The 14043-nt window shown below is 44.2% G+C and overlaps 1 protein-coding gene across 3 annotated transcripts in view; it reads left to right on the forward strand.

The window, feature by feature from the left end:
- The window catches only part of UBE2D4 (ubiquitin conjugating enzyme E2 D4 (putative)), a 208269-nt gene that overhangs the window by 113991 nt on the left and 80235 nt on the right, over nucleotides 1–14043 (forward strand). For all 3 annotated transcript variants that reach the window (XM_029604172.1, XM_029604171.1, XM_029604173.1), the window contains exon 5: nucleotides 2211–2316. In XM_029604172.1, the coding sequence (XP_029460032.1) occupies nucleotides 2211–2316 (106 nt within the window). The remainder of the gene's footprint in view (nucleotides 1–2210; nucleotides 2317–14043) is intronic.

Raw genomic sequence — 14043 nt, forward strand, 5'->3', positions numbered from 1 at the left:
ATCGGGAAGTAGCTCTGAGTATATTTCAACACTGGTGCTTCCCAACAATTGATCTCTTTGCCACGGAAAGCGATCGACAGACACAAGCCTTTTGCTCCATTTTCTCCAGCAAACTTCGTTACGCTCCAGATGCCTTTCTCATTCCATGGACGGAGGGCTTGCTGTACGCCCACCCTCCCATACCACTAATATCAACGACAATTCAGAAATGTATTCAAGACATAGCGGACATGATTCTCATAGCTCCGGCATGGCCGAGACAACCATGGTATGCATATCTCATTCGACTTTCCAAACGCCCACCAATTCCACTGGAAAACCACCAAACATTGCTAACACAAGACGGAGGCTCCCTCCTCCATCCAATGCATCATTCCCTCCATCTGCTGGTGTGGAGGTTGAAAGGCAAATATTGAACCACCTGGGCCTTCCTTCGCAACTGGAAGATATACTTATTGCATCCAGAAAGCCTTCAACCAGATGTAACTATGCAGGGAAATGGCATCGTTACACGGAATGGTGCAAACCACAAAACTTGGATCCTTTCTCATCTACAGTCACACAACTGCTGGAATATCTCTATACACTCTACCAAGCTGGTCTAGCTGTCACGTCAGTTCAAGTACATATCAGTGCTATTGCAGCTTTTCATCACTCTCATAACGGCCTTCTCATTTCTAACCATCCCTTGTTTTCCAGATTCATGCATGGCATGCTACATCTACGACCGTCAGTGACAAAACCACCTGTACCATGGGATCTAAACGACATCCTAGAACAGCTAATGGTGTCTCCCTTTGAACCTTTAGATTCATGCCACATAAAATACCTAACCTGGAAAACGGTATTCCTAGTGGCCGTCACATCGGCAAGGAGAGTAAGTGAACAAGTCTTGGTTCACTATTCCCCTTACTTGGAATTTTACCACAACAAGTTTACTCTTCGAACTCATCCTGCCTTCCTCCCCAAGGTGGTCTCTGCTTTTCATATTAATCAAACCATCACTCTGCCAATCTTCAAACCTAAGCCTCATAACAATGAGCAAGACAAACTTCTACACTCGCTAGACTGTAAAAGAGCACTAGCTTACTATAAACGGAGAACTCATTCTCCCTCTAGACCTTCTCAACTCTTCCTTTCCTTCATTCCAAATAACCCTGGTCAATCCATCTCGAAGAGAACCATGACAAGTTGGTTATCCCAATGCATTGAGTTCTGATATAACAAATGTTCCATTAAACTTAACAAGAGGCCTAAAGCACACCAGATACGCGCCACAGCAGCATCTGTGCCCACGTACGAAAGGTTCCGCTACTGGACATATGCAAGGCGGCAACTTGGTCTTCTCTTCATACCCTCACATCACACTATTGTATTGAAAAACAAGCATCTTCGATGCAGCACTAGGTTCAGCAGTCTTGTCAACCCTTAATAATCGATGAGACTGTCTACTCTGCCTAAGGGTTGGTGTTCTGAACTTTAACAGCCATACTGCGTGGACACAACCCGGGAGCTTGGGACTCCCAGACAGCATGGATAATTCAGCCTTGCTATCGACGGGAAAAAACAAGTTTGCTTACCATAAACGGTGTTTCCGTAGATAGCAGGATGAATTAGCCATGCGATCCCTCCCACCTCCCTAGACAGTCTAATATTAATCAACTTTTTATTATACATCTCGCTTGGCTACAAAGAGACTGAGGAGAAATCGACAGAATCGAGCAGGAAGATGACCGCTCAGCCGCATAGAGTTAAAACTCTGTCACTAACTAAGAAAAACTCCACCTACTCCGGCCGTGTGCATGCTCCCAGTCAGCATGGCTAATTCATCCTGCTATCTACGGAAACACCATTTACGGTAAGCAAACTTGCTTTTAACATATTGATAAAAATTGGAAACTTTTCTGCTGGAAAGCCCCCCATTCTCTCTAGACATCAGTGTGGGATGATATTAATCAAATTTGAATCGACTCTGGCTCATTGCCTAATGAGGCTATACAAATTTTACTAGCTATTATACTGTGGTGTATTCAATGCCAGGTGAATTAGGTACCCAATTCCAATATTAAATCAGGGCTAGAATTTTAATTTGGTTGCACAGTTATATTGTTTTGCTTTAAACTATTCATAGGATAGTCTAAATAGCCAGCAGCTTCCCTTTAATATGAGTGAAGATAGATGTAACTTAACAGGTTTGTCTCTTCTTGTAGGTTGCATTTACAACTAAAATATATCATCCCAACATCAACAGCAATGGTAGTATATGTCTTGATATTTTGAGATCACAGTGGTCTCCGGCACTCACAGTATCAAAAGGTAAGTACAGAAATTATATGTACATAATAATTTATTTCTGGATACCTTACTGATTTCAGAAGAATGAAAAGATGGATCGGTAAAAATGGACTTTTATTGGAACTTGCCCGACTCTGGCCGAGTTTCGCTCTGCCGAGCTGCCTCAGGGGCTTGTTGAGCCAGAAACTTGGCTCTATATACTTTTGCTGATTTCCTAAGATGAAGGAGTATGAGTGAACACACCGAATCCGGGCTTGTCACTTGTGATTCATCAATCACTTGTGTGAACAGTATTGATGCAATTCTTTGTTGAACTTGCACCGGTCACATACTGCTCTGACAAACACTTCTTGCAGTGTTTGTCAGAGCAGTATGTGACCGGTGCACGTTCAACAAAGAATTGCATCAATACTGTTCACACAAGTGATTGATGAATCACAAGTGACAAGCCCGGATTCGGTGTGTTCACTCATACTCCTTCATCTTAGGAAATCAGCAAAAGTATATAGAGCCAAGTTTCTGGCTCAACAAGCCCCTGAGGCAGCTCGGCAGAGCGAAACTCGGCCAGAGTCGGGCAAGTTCCAATAAAAGTCCATTTTTACCGATCCATCTTTTCATTCTTCTGTTGTTCGCCACATTGGATCGGTTACCGGTTTGCTTCCTTGGACCATACCTTACTGATTTCTCCAGTTTGCCATTTCAAAGTGTGGCTGGTCTACTGGTTTCTGTACTGTTGTCTTGCTCTACATTAGAAGTGGAGGAAACCTTTGTACTTGATGTTCATAATGGCGATCATAGAGCCCCTTGGCAGGCCATATTAATGGGGGTGGAGGGGGGAGAGAATATAACTAAGAACAGCTTGGCATACATACAGCTGATTGTAGTGAAGCTCCCACTGCAATCAGCTGTTTCTTGTTATTGTCTGTGGTAAACTGAGCAAGGGGCTAGATGCAATCTATGGGCAAAGGTTCTCAGAGGAGACACGATGACAGTTCTCATACATGGATGACATCAGATAGATCTTGGCAGTGAATTTAGCTATCAAAATAATTCTAGAAGCTTTGAGTATGCCCTACTTGGGCATGTGCAGACCAGACCACTCCCATTCAGGACCCCTCAGTCTCATCTTTTTGTAGGAAATTGCAGACTGCGGTTCATTCTCTCTTTCTCTCTCTCTCTCTCTTTCACAGCTGCTACAGAGAAAGTTTTCTGGAGCTCCAGGAGCTGTTTCTCTTAGGACCACACAAGTTGTTTTTTTACCCTCTAGTCCTCTAGGCAGGTTTTTTCATATGGTTTTAAGTTTCCTAATTTTTTTGTTGGCTACATCGTGCACGGTTCTGGTGCTCCAGGGCATATTGTTGGGTTTTTTTGCCCCATTGTCAAGCAGTTTATTTGACTTGCATATTTTTCATCTGATGCCTTAGAAGGCCTATGGCTTAGGTAAGTGCCCGCTGCATGTCTGGGTTTGGTCTGTTATGCCTCATGATCAGTGGGTGCTTTGCCTGGAGGGCTGACCATGATATCTTGTGCTGCTCTCTTAGTGAAGCCATGATCCTTGGAGGACATGGTTCTCAGTGAGATCGCATAAACTCGGGAGACTTTAACCTAAGCTAATAGGCATTGACATGAGAAGCATTGACATCAAGTAACCCAGGATCTGAACCAGCCATTGATATCGGGGTAGCATCAATTTCCCCGCCCCCTATTTCCAGGCACTAGGAAGGATCAGAAGGCATCGACATTGGGTCAATACACAGTACCAGAAGAGGGGATATTCTGACAGCAGCCATGAATCTCTCTACAAGCATTCCTGTGGGGAGGAGAGTTCATCCTCACCACAGTCAGAAGAATCGCATCAATATCCAAGGGTCCAGGTGATTGATTTGCCTCTGGCGCCTAGTAACATGTGGCCTTCCCTCCTGCCTCCCAGTCTATGCTGGTATTGGCAGTTTTGAGGAGGAGCTGGAAAGAAAGCTCCAGGAGGCCCGGGAGTTCATTGGTGTACAGGAATCAACATGTGTGTCAAAGCAGGCTGAAGTCCAGTTCCTTCTGGTGCTGCCACACCAATGGTGACATTGGTTGCCCATACACAAATAAAAATCGCCATACCCATTGGCAGGGGAAGCTCCCCCCAATGTGCAGAGGTTCTGGCTGGGCCCCTCAGGCAACTGAGTACTCTGTGGGGCATCGCCTGCTAGTTCAGTGAGATCCTATACCACATCCATCATGCCTATTGGGTTTGGATGGGGGTGGGCTCTGATCAGGGGAGTCAGTGCCTCTCCAACCCATCTCACACCGAAGGAAAGGAGAAATCTTTCTTCACAGTATCTCTCCTTTGTCAATTTGTGAGCAGAATGGTGAATGTCATTTCATTCGACTTGGAAAAGTAGGAAACGTTCAGGATCAGTTCATGGATCCCTTCAGGGATATTGTGGAACTGCCTGTTCATGAGATCTTCCAGGAAACACAGATAAGAATGAATTCCCTTTCTGCTACTACATCGGTCTGTGATGGTCAAATCTGTGTGCAAGAAGACCAAAAGGTTTAGCACCCACTTTACCCTGGATATTCTTGAAAGGAAGGTAGATTAAGGAGATATGCTTCATGCTTGCATAGCCTCCTATTGGCCCTTCAAATGCCATTATATCTGTTAAATCGCTAGTGTTGATGTGCTGGAGTATGGATATGGCAATGGCTAGCCAACCTATATTGTTCTGAATGCCACAACAGTGTCAAGGAAGAGGTGGCTAAGTGATAAGGCCACTGCAAACCCTATCCACTGCTGCTCCAGGCCCACCTTTCACTTTCCAGTCGAGGGCAGGCTAAGCTTTTAAGTAAACCATTGACCCAATTTATCCTTAATCACTCAGGTTCTCATCATAATCAGGAGAGGAGAATATGCCTATTCGATATTCTTCTAAATACCCACTGAGAGGTGCTTGGATAGCCTCTCTGCATCAGGACATACTGTGAGAGAAACTTTACTGCTTCTTAAAGGACTATGGAGTCAAACCCAGTTCACCAGGTATAAGAGGACAGGATTCTGCTCCAGGCTTATCGTAATCCCCAAGTAGATGGGAGGACTCAGTCTTCATCCTTGACCTGGGGGCATTAAACAAGTACCAGGTAAGGGAAGGTTCACAGTGGTTTACCTTGGCACCCTGATTCCTTTTCTAGGCTGTGCTCCCTAGACTTAGGGGATGCTTGCACCCACATAGAGATCATCCAGCTTTCAGGAAGTATCTCAGGTGTTACACCCGTCGGTCGCAGACAACTGCGACCGCTGTTGCTCACCTCTTTCTTCACATCCCCGACTCCATTGGGAAGACTTGCGGCCTCAGCCAGCCTGCATACTGCTCCCAGAGCGGCACGGACACCGCTGACCGCCATCTTGCCTTCGGAGTCACTTAGAGGTGCGCGCGCACGCATGGGCCAGTCTTAAGCACGTCATGGCAGGAACCTCGGGGGCATCCCTTCCAGATGATGTCAATCCTCCTGCACATTTAAGCCGGCTGGCCCTGCCTACCTACGACTTGGCAATGAGTTCCCTCTTGATAATTCCGCTTCGCTCACTGAAGGACCCTTTGTTCCAGCTTCAACTTCCGTGGCGTGAGATGTCCTGGGTACCCGCTCCTCAGGGACCTCTCCTTCGTCTCTGGCTATCCACTCCTTGGAGGGCCTAATGCCTTGGACCTCTGCCTGCCCCGTTCCCCGGGGCTTCCCTGGAACCATCGCTACTCCAGCCGTGAGTACTCCGCTCTGCAGACCATTACCTTCTCTACCGAGGACCTCTCCGTTGTGCCCCGTTCTGCGGACCATTACCATCTATACTGAGGACCTCTCCAGTGTACCCCGCTCTGCGGATCATTACCATTTGTTCTGAGGTACCCTCCTTGGGTATTCCCCATTCCACTGGCCAGTGGTACCTCAGTGTCTGACAGACTTTCTCTGGCACCCCCCTGCTCTGCGTGTAGTGCTGCTCGTTCTCTTTAATAAAGACTCTGTACTTGTACTGTGTCTGACGTCAGCTGAGACCTTGCCTCCCGATGGTGAGGCTCACGGGGCTCCTCCCCGTGGGCGGTACCATCTCTCACCTCGGCCCAGGGCCCACACACCCACTAATATTGACATCAGGATTACAGTAGGAAAACAACTTCCAATATCATGAGTTGCCTTTCAGCCTTCCAGTAGCACCCCACATGTTTACAAAATGCCTTGCAGTAGTGGCTACACACCTATAGAAATTGGGGGCTGTGTGATTTTCTGTGTTAACAAGCAGGACTGAATTAGCCATGACACATGGGTGATGTCATCTGATGTCGCTGAACAGATCACTCTATCTGAGCTCTGCTGAGCAGGTACAGGAATCCCTGTGTGAGCACTGCTTCATGAGTCTCTCTGTCAAATTTTGTCCATACTTCTGTCTGGACATTCACCTCTTTCTCTCTCTTGTTGTCAAAATATTTCTCTGGTTTTTCTGCTAACCTTTTCTGCTTCACTCTCTTGGCACCCCCCACAACAGCAATTTTCAGTGCTACCAATAAAAAGAAAAGAAGAAATAAAATAAGAGGAAAATGCCTGGGCCCAAGAAGCCTAGAGTCATCAGCTTACAGGACTGCATCTGCCAGCAAATGATATCTACCACAGATGATTGTGACCTCTATTATAGGTGCCTGAGGCTGTGCCATGCATTTTCGAACTGCCTACAGTTGTAGCTGATGTCCCCCAAATTGCAGAAAAATAGGCCTATGAAACGGCTGGACTCCGGGGCTCTCATAGCTCCTCTTATCTGTGAGCTCTTTGTACGGCCAGTCGAGTAAAGGATCTAAGAAGCGAAGGACATCAGCTGACATGGCCCTGTCAGAGCATCGGAAACAGGCTTGGAGCTTCTCAGCACCACCAGGGCAGGGGCCTGATGCACCAGCAGTTTTGGCGCCAAAATAAAGTCTAGTGCTGTCAAAGCACCAGAGCTCGGTGCAGTCGATGTTGACAAAGCATCAGGCAATGGCACAATCGGCACTGTCAATACGTTAGGATTCAATGTTGCTGTTGGAGCCTGTAGTCTTGCCAGTTCATAAAATTCTTCAAAACCTCCAGATCAGAATGTGAGAAAGTCTGGCTTCTTGTGCTCTAGTGGCAAGGAGAGTGAAGGAGTGTAGCAATCTCCTGGTTTTGTGAGGTCCATCTTTCCCATTAGTCAGTAATGATGGTGGAATCCATCTTGAAAAAGGAGAAGACAAGATTTTATTCAAATAACCCTCTGGGAAGGGACCCAAAGCTGGTTGACTGATTTAGGGAAAATCTTTTTCCAAAGCTCAATGCTCATCACTCGGATAACCACCCATTAACTTTCTATGATGCAATGGCACCTACAGAAATTGTGTGTGTGTGGGGTTGTAGGGTGGAGATAGCTGCATGTATTTCCCTACCTGGACAATTGTTTGGTCAAGAACACATCTCGAGCAGAATTAGTGAGCAAGACCATCCAGATATTAGAATTGCTACAGTTCATTATTAATCACCCCAAATCTCACCTGAGGCCATTGCCTCATTTGGATTTATAGGAGCTCTGCTAGTCGCAGCTTAGGTAAAAGCCCCTCTCTTGCGAGAGGATTAAGGCATTGATATCCACTGTGGAGAGGATAGGAATGGCCAGCAGATATCAGCACTGGGAAATGCCCAGGTTGTTGGTTCTTATATTTATTTTATTTATTTATTTATTTATTTTATTTATAACTTTTATATACCGACATTCAAATGAATATCACATCGGTTCACATATAACTGGGGAGCCAAAAAACTAGTTGGGAGAAAGGAAGGATAAAGTTACAATTAACAGGGATTCGTAAGGAACGGGGAGAGAATGAGGAACGGTCTAAGGGACCAAGTGAGTGTAATCGCAGGAGAATACAGCAAACTTAAACAACTTTATAGAGAGAGATATCAACTATATTACATATTATATTTACATAACTATTTATTTATTTTATTTATTTATTTAGATTTATATTTTGTTTTTTGCACTTTTTTCAGCGCTTCAAAGTGGATTACATTCAGGTACTGTAGGTATTTCCCTGTCCCCAGAGGGTTTACAATCTAAGTTTGTACCTGAGGCAATGGAGGGTAAAATGACTTGCCCAAGGTCACAAGGAGTTACAGCAGGACTCAAATCCTGGTCTCCTGGTTCGTAGCTCACTGCTCTAACCACTAAGCTACTCCTCCACTCTTAATATCTTCGATTGTATGTGTTACACATATGGCACATTTTCAAAGTCAAAGAGTCCAGTGGACCCCAAGATCTTAGTGGATTTCAGACACTAAGAACTCAGTGGATTCCAGCCTTGAGGGACTCTGACCTGTTGGCTGATTCATTCCAAATTCCTCTGATACAAATTGTCCAAATCATGGATGCGTATCTGGTGGTGAGATGACTGTCCTCTTGGATAGAATGAGTCAGGTCCTGGAACCCCTCAACTGGTTCCTAGATAGGGGAATAGCAGACTAGGTTTTCCCACAGGTGGAGCATACCTATGGTAGCTCTGTTTACATTTCTGAACAGAAAGGTCTTCGATCTTCTGTTACAAGAGAGGAGCTTGTGGCAACTAGCCTTGGATACCTATATCCTAGATTGAAGTTGGGGGTCTTCTGTAAGCATATCCTTTAATTCCTCTGGTTGCAGAAGAAACTATGATCCTTGTAGCTCACTTTTGGCTGAGACAGCCTTGGTTCCCGCTTCTTAAGGAGATGTCCATCAGGGTTGGGTAATTTTTCCTCTAATCATTATTATTGTTTATATTCTGCTTTTAGGCACTTCAAAGCAGATTACTTCAAAGCAGGTAGTGCAAATATTTCCCTTTCCTCAAAGGGCTTACAATCTAAGGAGGTCATTTTTCAAATCTCATTAAGGCCCTAATGCCAGCGATAAGGCCCTAACACCCACGATAACACCATAACGCATGCAATAACACATCACAAGATGTGTATACAAATTTTAAAAATTTAGTCAAGTGGAAGGAGTTTGGGAGTTTGGACAGAATAAATGAAAATGAGGGGCGCTTAACATTGCATGTGATAGCGTAATGCACACTATTGCGGGATTTATTGCCAGAAATAACTACACCTTTTTTTGTGGGCGTTATGCTGTGCATTATGGCTGAAACAGGATTTGCAATAAATATCGTAAATCCCATTTCGGGGAGGGAAGGAGAGAGAGAAAGAGAGCCTTTGGGGAGGCACACACATTAGTCAACTTTTTATACCACTGTAGGAGGGGCATTCTGAACTTGGGGTGAGGTTTTGGTGGTGGGCTAGGTTTTGGGGGGGAAGTTTTACATGCACAGTCAGAGGTACGAACAGCATAGTAGACATCAGTGAAGATTTGATGTGATTTGGAGTGATGAAAGGTATAAAAAGATGAGATTTGTACAATGTACTCTCAACCTAGCTTGATGCACTTTCTACCTAGCTGCTATCAAGCTAGGTCGAGATTACAATGTACAAATCTCTAACCACTAGGCTTCTCCTCCACTCACTCAAGATTGGGGACTACTACACCACCTTAGCATGCGTATCTGGCTGTCACAGCTTAGAAGTTAAAGGAGTAGCCCTATAACCCCTGGATCTGTCTGGCGAAGTCTAGTGTTTTTCTGGTTTCTAGGAAGGATTTCAAGAGGAAACTATGATTTGGAGAGGAGGACTTTTGCTGTGTGGTGTGAAGGGAAGGCCTTAGATCCTTTTGCCTGTTTCACACAAAAGCAGCTTAAGTAACATCTCTCTGTCGGGTTTGATGAATTCAGAGTTTGCCTCAGTGCAATTAGCACTAATCACCACCATATAAAAGGTGAACCTATTTCTGTACAGCCTGGTTTATGTCAGGATTGCTTCAGTTGAAGCCTACCATCGAGCATTAACGTGGTACTCGCCCAGTTGATGAACGTATCTTTTGAGTCTCTAAATTTTTGTGGACAGACGTAACTGTGAATTGTAAGATCATATTTTTAGTGGCGATCATTTCAACACATGGATTCAGCGAGCTCCAGGCCCTAAAGACTTATCCACCTATTGCAAAGCTTTTTACAATATGGTGACATGAATCCTAAGCTTTTGCCTGTGGTTGTGTCGGAGTCCACAAAGGTGAATGGATGTTGCAGTTTAGATTGCAAGGGAACCATAATTTTCTGTTTAGTGCAGACTGAAGTCCTCAGATTGTCCACCCAACTTTTTTTTTTTGTTTGACACCAATAAACCTGGAACTGCTGTATCCAAACACATTAGTTTTATTTGGATAGCAGATTATATCTCCTCCTATTACATCCAGGCAGCCCTGTATCTGATGGGCCTATTCAAGGCTCACAGTGTTAGAATCATGGTGTCATTGGTAGCCTACCTGAGATCTGCCTCCATTCAGGAGATAAGCAAAGTTACAATCTGAAGTTCTTTCTATACATATCACTACACTTTCAATTGGGGCTCCTGACATGACAGTAGTTTTGGCCAGATGGTGCTACAGAGTCTCTCGAAGTTGTAAATCCAACTCCATTCCTCCTAAGGCCTGTTATTTTGGTTCCGGTCTGCCATTAAAAAAAAAAAAGAAAAAAACCAAAACAGGATGGCTTATGGCTACCAAAATCAGGCTTGCCCATTGGTACCCTGTTGAGAGTTTATGGGGGGTATTTTATCCTTTTTCGTTCAGGCAGCCTATAGTTTGGGATTTGCAAGGACTGCCTCCTGCTTATCCTCTGAGCAAACTTACTTACTTACAGGCCTATTCAGTAAACTGCATGGGAGAGCCGGTGCTCCGAGGCGAGCGCCCACTCTCCCAACGCGCACCAGGCCCTTCTCCTGGGCACGCGCTGCAGTATTTAAATTAGGGCCCGCGCTAATAAGGAGGCGCTAGGGACACGAGCTCATCCCTAGTGCCTCCTAATTGGCGGAAGTGGCGGCTGTCAGCGGGTTTGACAGCCGATACTTAATTTTACCGGCGTCGGTTGTCAAATCCGCTGACAGCCACGGTTCGGAACACAGATGCCGGCAAAATGGAGCATCCGTTTTCCAACCCGCGAGCCGTGAGTAGATTTTTATTTTTGGGGCCTCCAACTTAATATCGCTATGATATTAAGTCGGAGGATGTACAGAAAAGCAGTTTTTTCTGCTTTTCTGTACACTTGCCCGGTGCTGGTCGAAATTAACTCCTGCCGTTGGCCGCACATTTTACTTTCTGTATTGAGCGTGACTAACTAATAGGCTCATCAACATGCATTTGCATGCGATGCGCGCTATTAGTTTCGGGGGGTTGGCCGCGCGTTTTCCATACACTATTACCTCTTACTGTATAAAAGGTAATAATAGCGCGTCGAAAACGCGCGTCCAAATGGGGGCTAATGGTGCGCTCGGCCTGAGCGCACCATACTGAATTGGCCTGTTACTTATAGCAAGTGTTCTCTGAGGACAGAAGGATGTCACATATGCTGGGGAGGAAACATCCTTACAAAACCCTCCCACCTCCCCTTGATATTGGTTTCTCCAAGTATTAGGTTTATTATATACTGAGGGACACCCTGCATGGGGTACAGGTCATGGCTGCATATGCCCAGAAGGGCATTATGAAAGCTTCTAGAAGTTTTCCGTGCCAGTTCATGTGTGAGGACTGCCATCCTGCAGGTAAGTAACTCTCATTTCTTCACCCTGCCCTATGTTATTTATTTATTTATTTCTAATTCCTTATATACCACACAACAGATTCCAGATCTGGCCAGAGCAGTTTACAATTAAAGCCCACGATAAAAATATACATTCAGTGTAATCATGTACATAAACATTAAAAACACCCCCGATAAAATAACATATAAGACATTTAATAGCACTTCAAACTTATGGGTAGCATAAGTTCTGCTTTTAACTTTTGGCATCCCAAATTGACTAGTGTCACATATGCTGGGGAGGAAACATACTTAATATTTGGTGGGGGGGGGGGGGGGGGGGTTTGAGGGTGCAGAGGGTCAGGATCAGACCCTTTTCTGGTGTGTGGCTTAAATAGCAGCATAAGACAGTACTCTAGAGTGAACTGACTGACACAAGAGGGGGTGCCACATTTTATGAGCCAGGACAGAGAGAAGAAGAGTGGGACCTAATAGGGCAGTAAAACCCAAAAGGCAGGTATAGGCAATGCCAGTAGCAGTTCTCCTGACTTTGCTTTATATTCTCTGTATGCCCAGAAAAATCATCAAATGATCTACCAGCAAATTATCTTTATTAGAGCAAAATGATGAGTGCAAGAGAGTAAATCTCATGAATCAGTGTGAACCTAACCATGGTGTATAAAGCTGTCAGAAATGTTTCGTTGCTGCCTAGCTTGGTTTTTATGTGCTTCAGCTGTTCACATGCTGAGCTATAGCATGTTTCACATTTGGTAGTCTGTAAGGAGAATTCTCTGCATCGTTTAATTCAGTGAGACCAATCATTCGGTCATACCTATATCTGTCACAATTTTCTTTGTGTATGCAGAGTTAAACATATACTTTTACCAACCTGCAAACATGTTAGATGTCATCTTTTTTCGACACAGATTTGAAGTGTAGTGTGTTTTTACTTCCTTCTGTCTATATGATTTAATGTTTTTATATGATTTCTGATTTGTATGTCAATCTATACTCCGCTATGAACTATGGAAAATGCGGAACATAAAAGTTTTTAAATAAATAAAGGGTTTTCACTAGTTCTGTGCCTGTAGGAAATCTTTTATAATACAAGCAGTTGTTTTATAGCAGTGGGTTAATTTCACACTTGCAAAATGTGTGATGTCAATGAAAATAAAACATTCTTCCCCCTGGATTCTATGAGAGAATATTGCTTGGATTATTAATGTGTAGTTTATAAATAGAAGAAGCTGCACTTTTGTGTATAAAAAAAAAAAAGCTTTTTCTGTAAAAGCTTTCTTTATCTCTAGAAGCTCATATCTCTTCAGTTTTGCAGAATCCCTTCATGTCTAGTAATAATGTTAGCTATTTTTAGCTCAAACTTTATGAATATTTCTAAGAAATATTTTTTTTTAAATTACTTTTCCCTTCCAAGTTATTGTTTGATCCCTCAAGAAAAGGATGAAGACAGATCAAGCATTCTAGACTATCTATTGTTGGTGTTCACTCTAGGGCCATCGGGCATATGGGGGTTCAATAATTCTAAAAATAATGATAATCTTAGTTTGCATTCCTGTGGCACTTTCTATCCCGATAGGATAGTGGTCTGCTTTCCATTGGGCAGCCCCATATAGAGTGGATGACGCTGCAGCACATTTCTGGCATTTAGGCTGTATAATAATAACTCTATTCACTCCCTGTGCGTTTGGGCTCTGGAGGGTGAATATTTTACTGTATTTGGATTTTCTCTTAGGACAAGTAGAATGGTAGTCCTCACACATGGGTGACATCATCGGATGGAGCCAGGCATGGAAAACTTATGTCAAAGTTTCTGGAATTTTGACTGTGCACACTAAGCATGCCCAGCATGCCCTAGACCATGTATCCACGCAGGGTCTCTCTTAAGTCTCTTTTTTTCCGCAGAGCTTTCGCCTTACTGTTAGGTGAGCTCTTGGCTTTTCTTCAATAAATTGCCTTGGAAAACATTTTCACTGATTATTTTTCGTTTTTTGTGTGTTTCAACAACCCGCGGTCCCTCTTGGTTCTGCTTACACTCCTCAGTCAGGTTTTTCGCTTCCGTTCCCCCCGTGGCGGCGGTGCCTCAGAGCCTGCT

This window comes from Rhinatrema bivittatum, chromosome 5 (assembly GCF_901001135.1).
Source record: "Rhinatrema bivittatum chromosome 5, aRhiBiv1.1, whole genome shotgun sequence".
NCBI lineage: Eukaryota > Metazoa > Chordata > Amphibia > Gymnophiona > Rhinatrematidae > Rhinatrema > Rhinatrema bivittatum.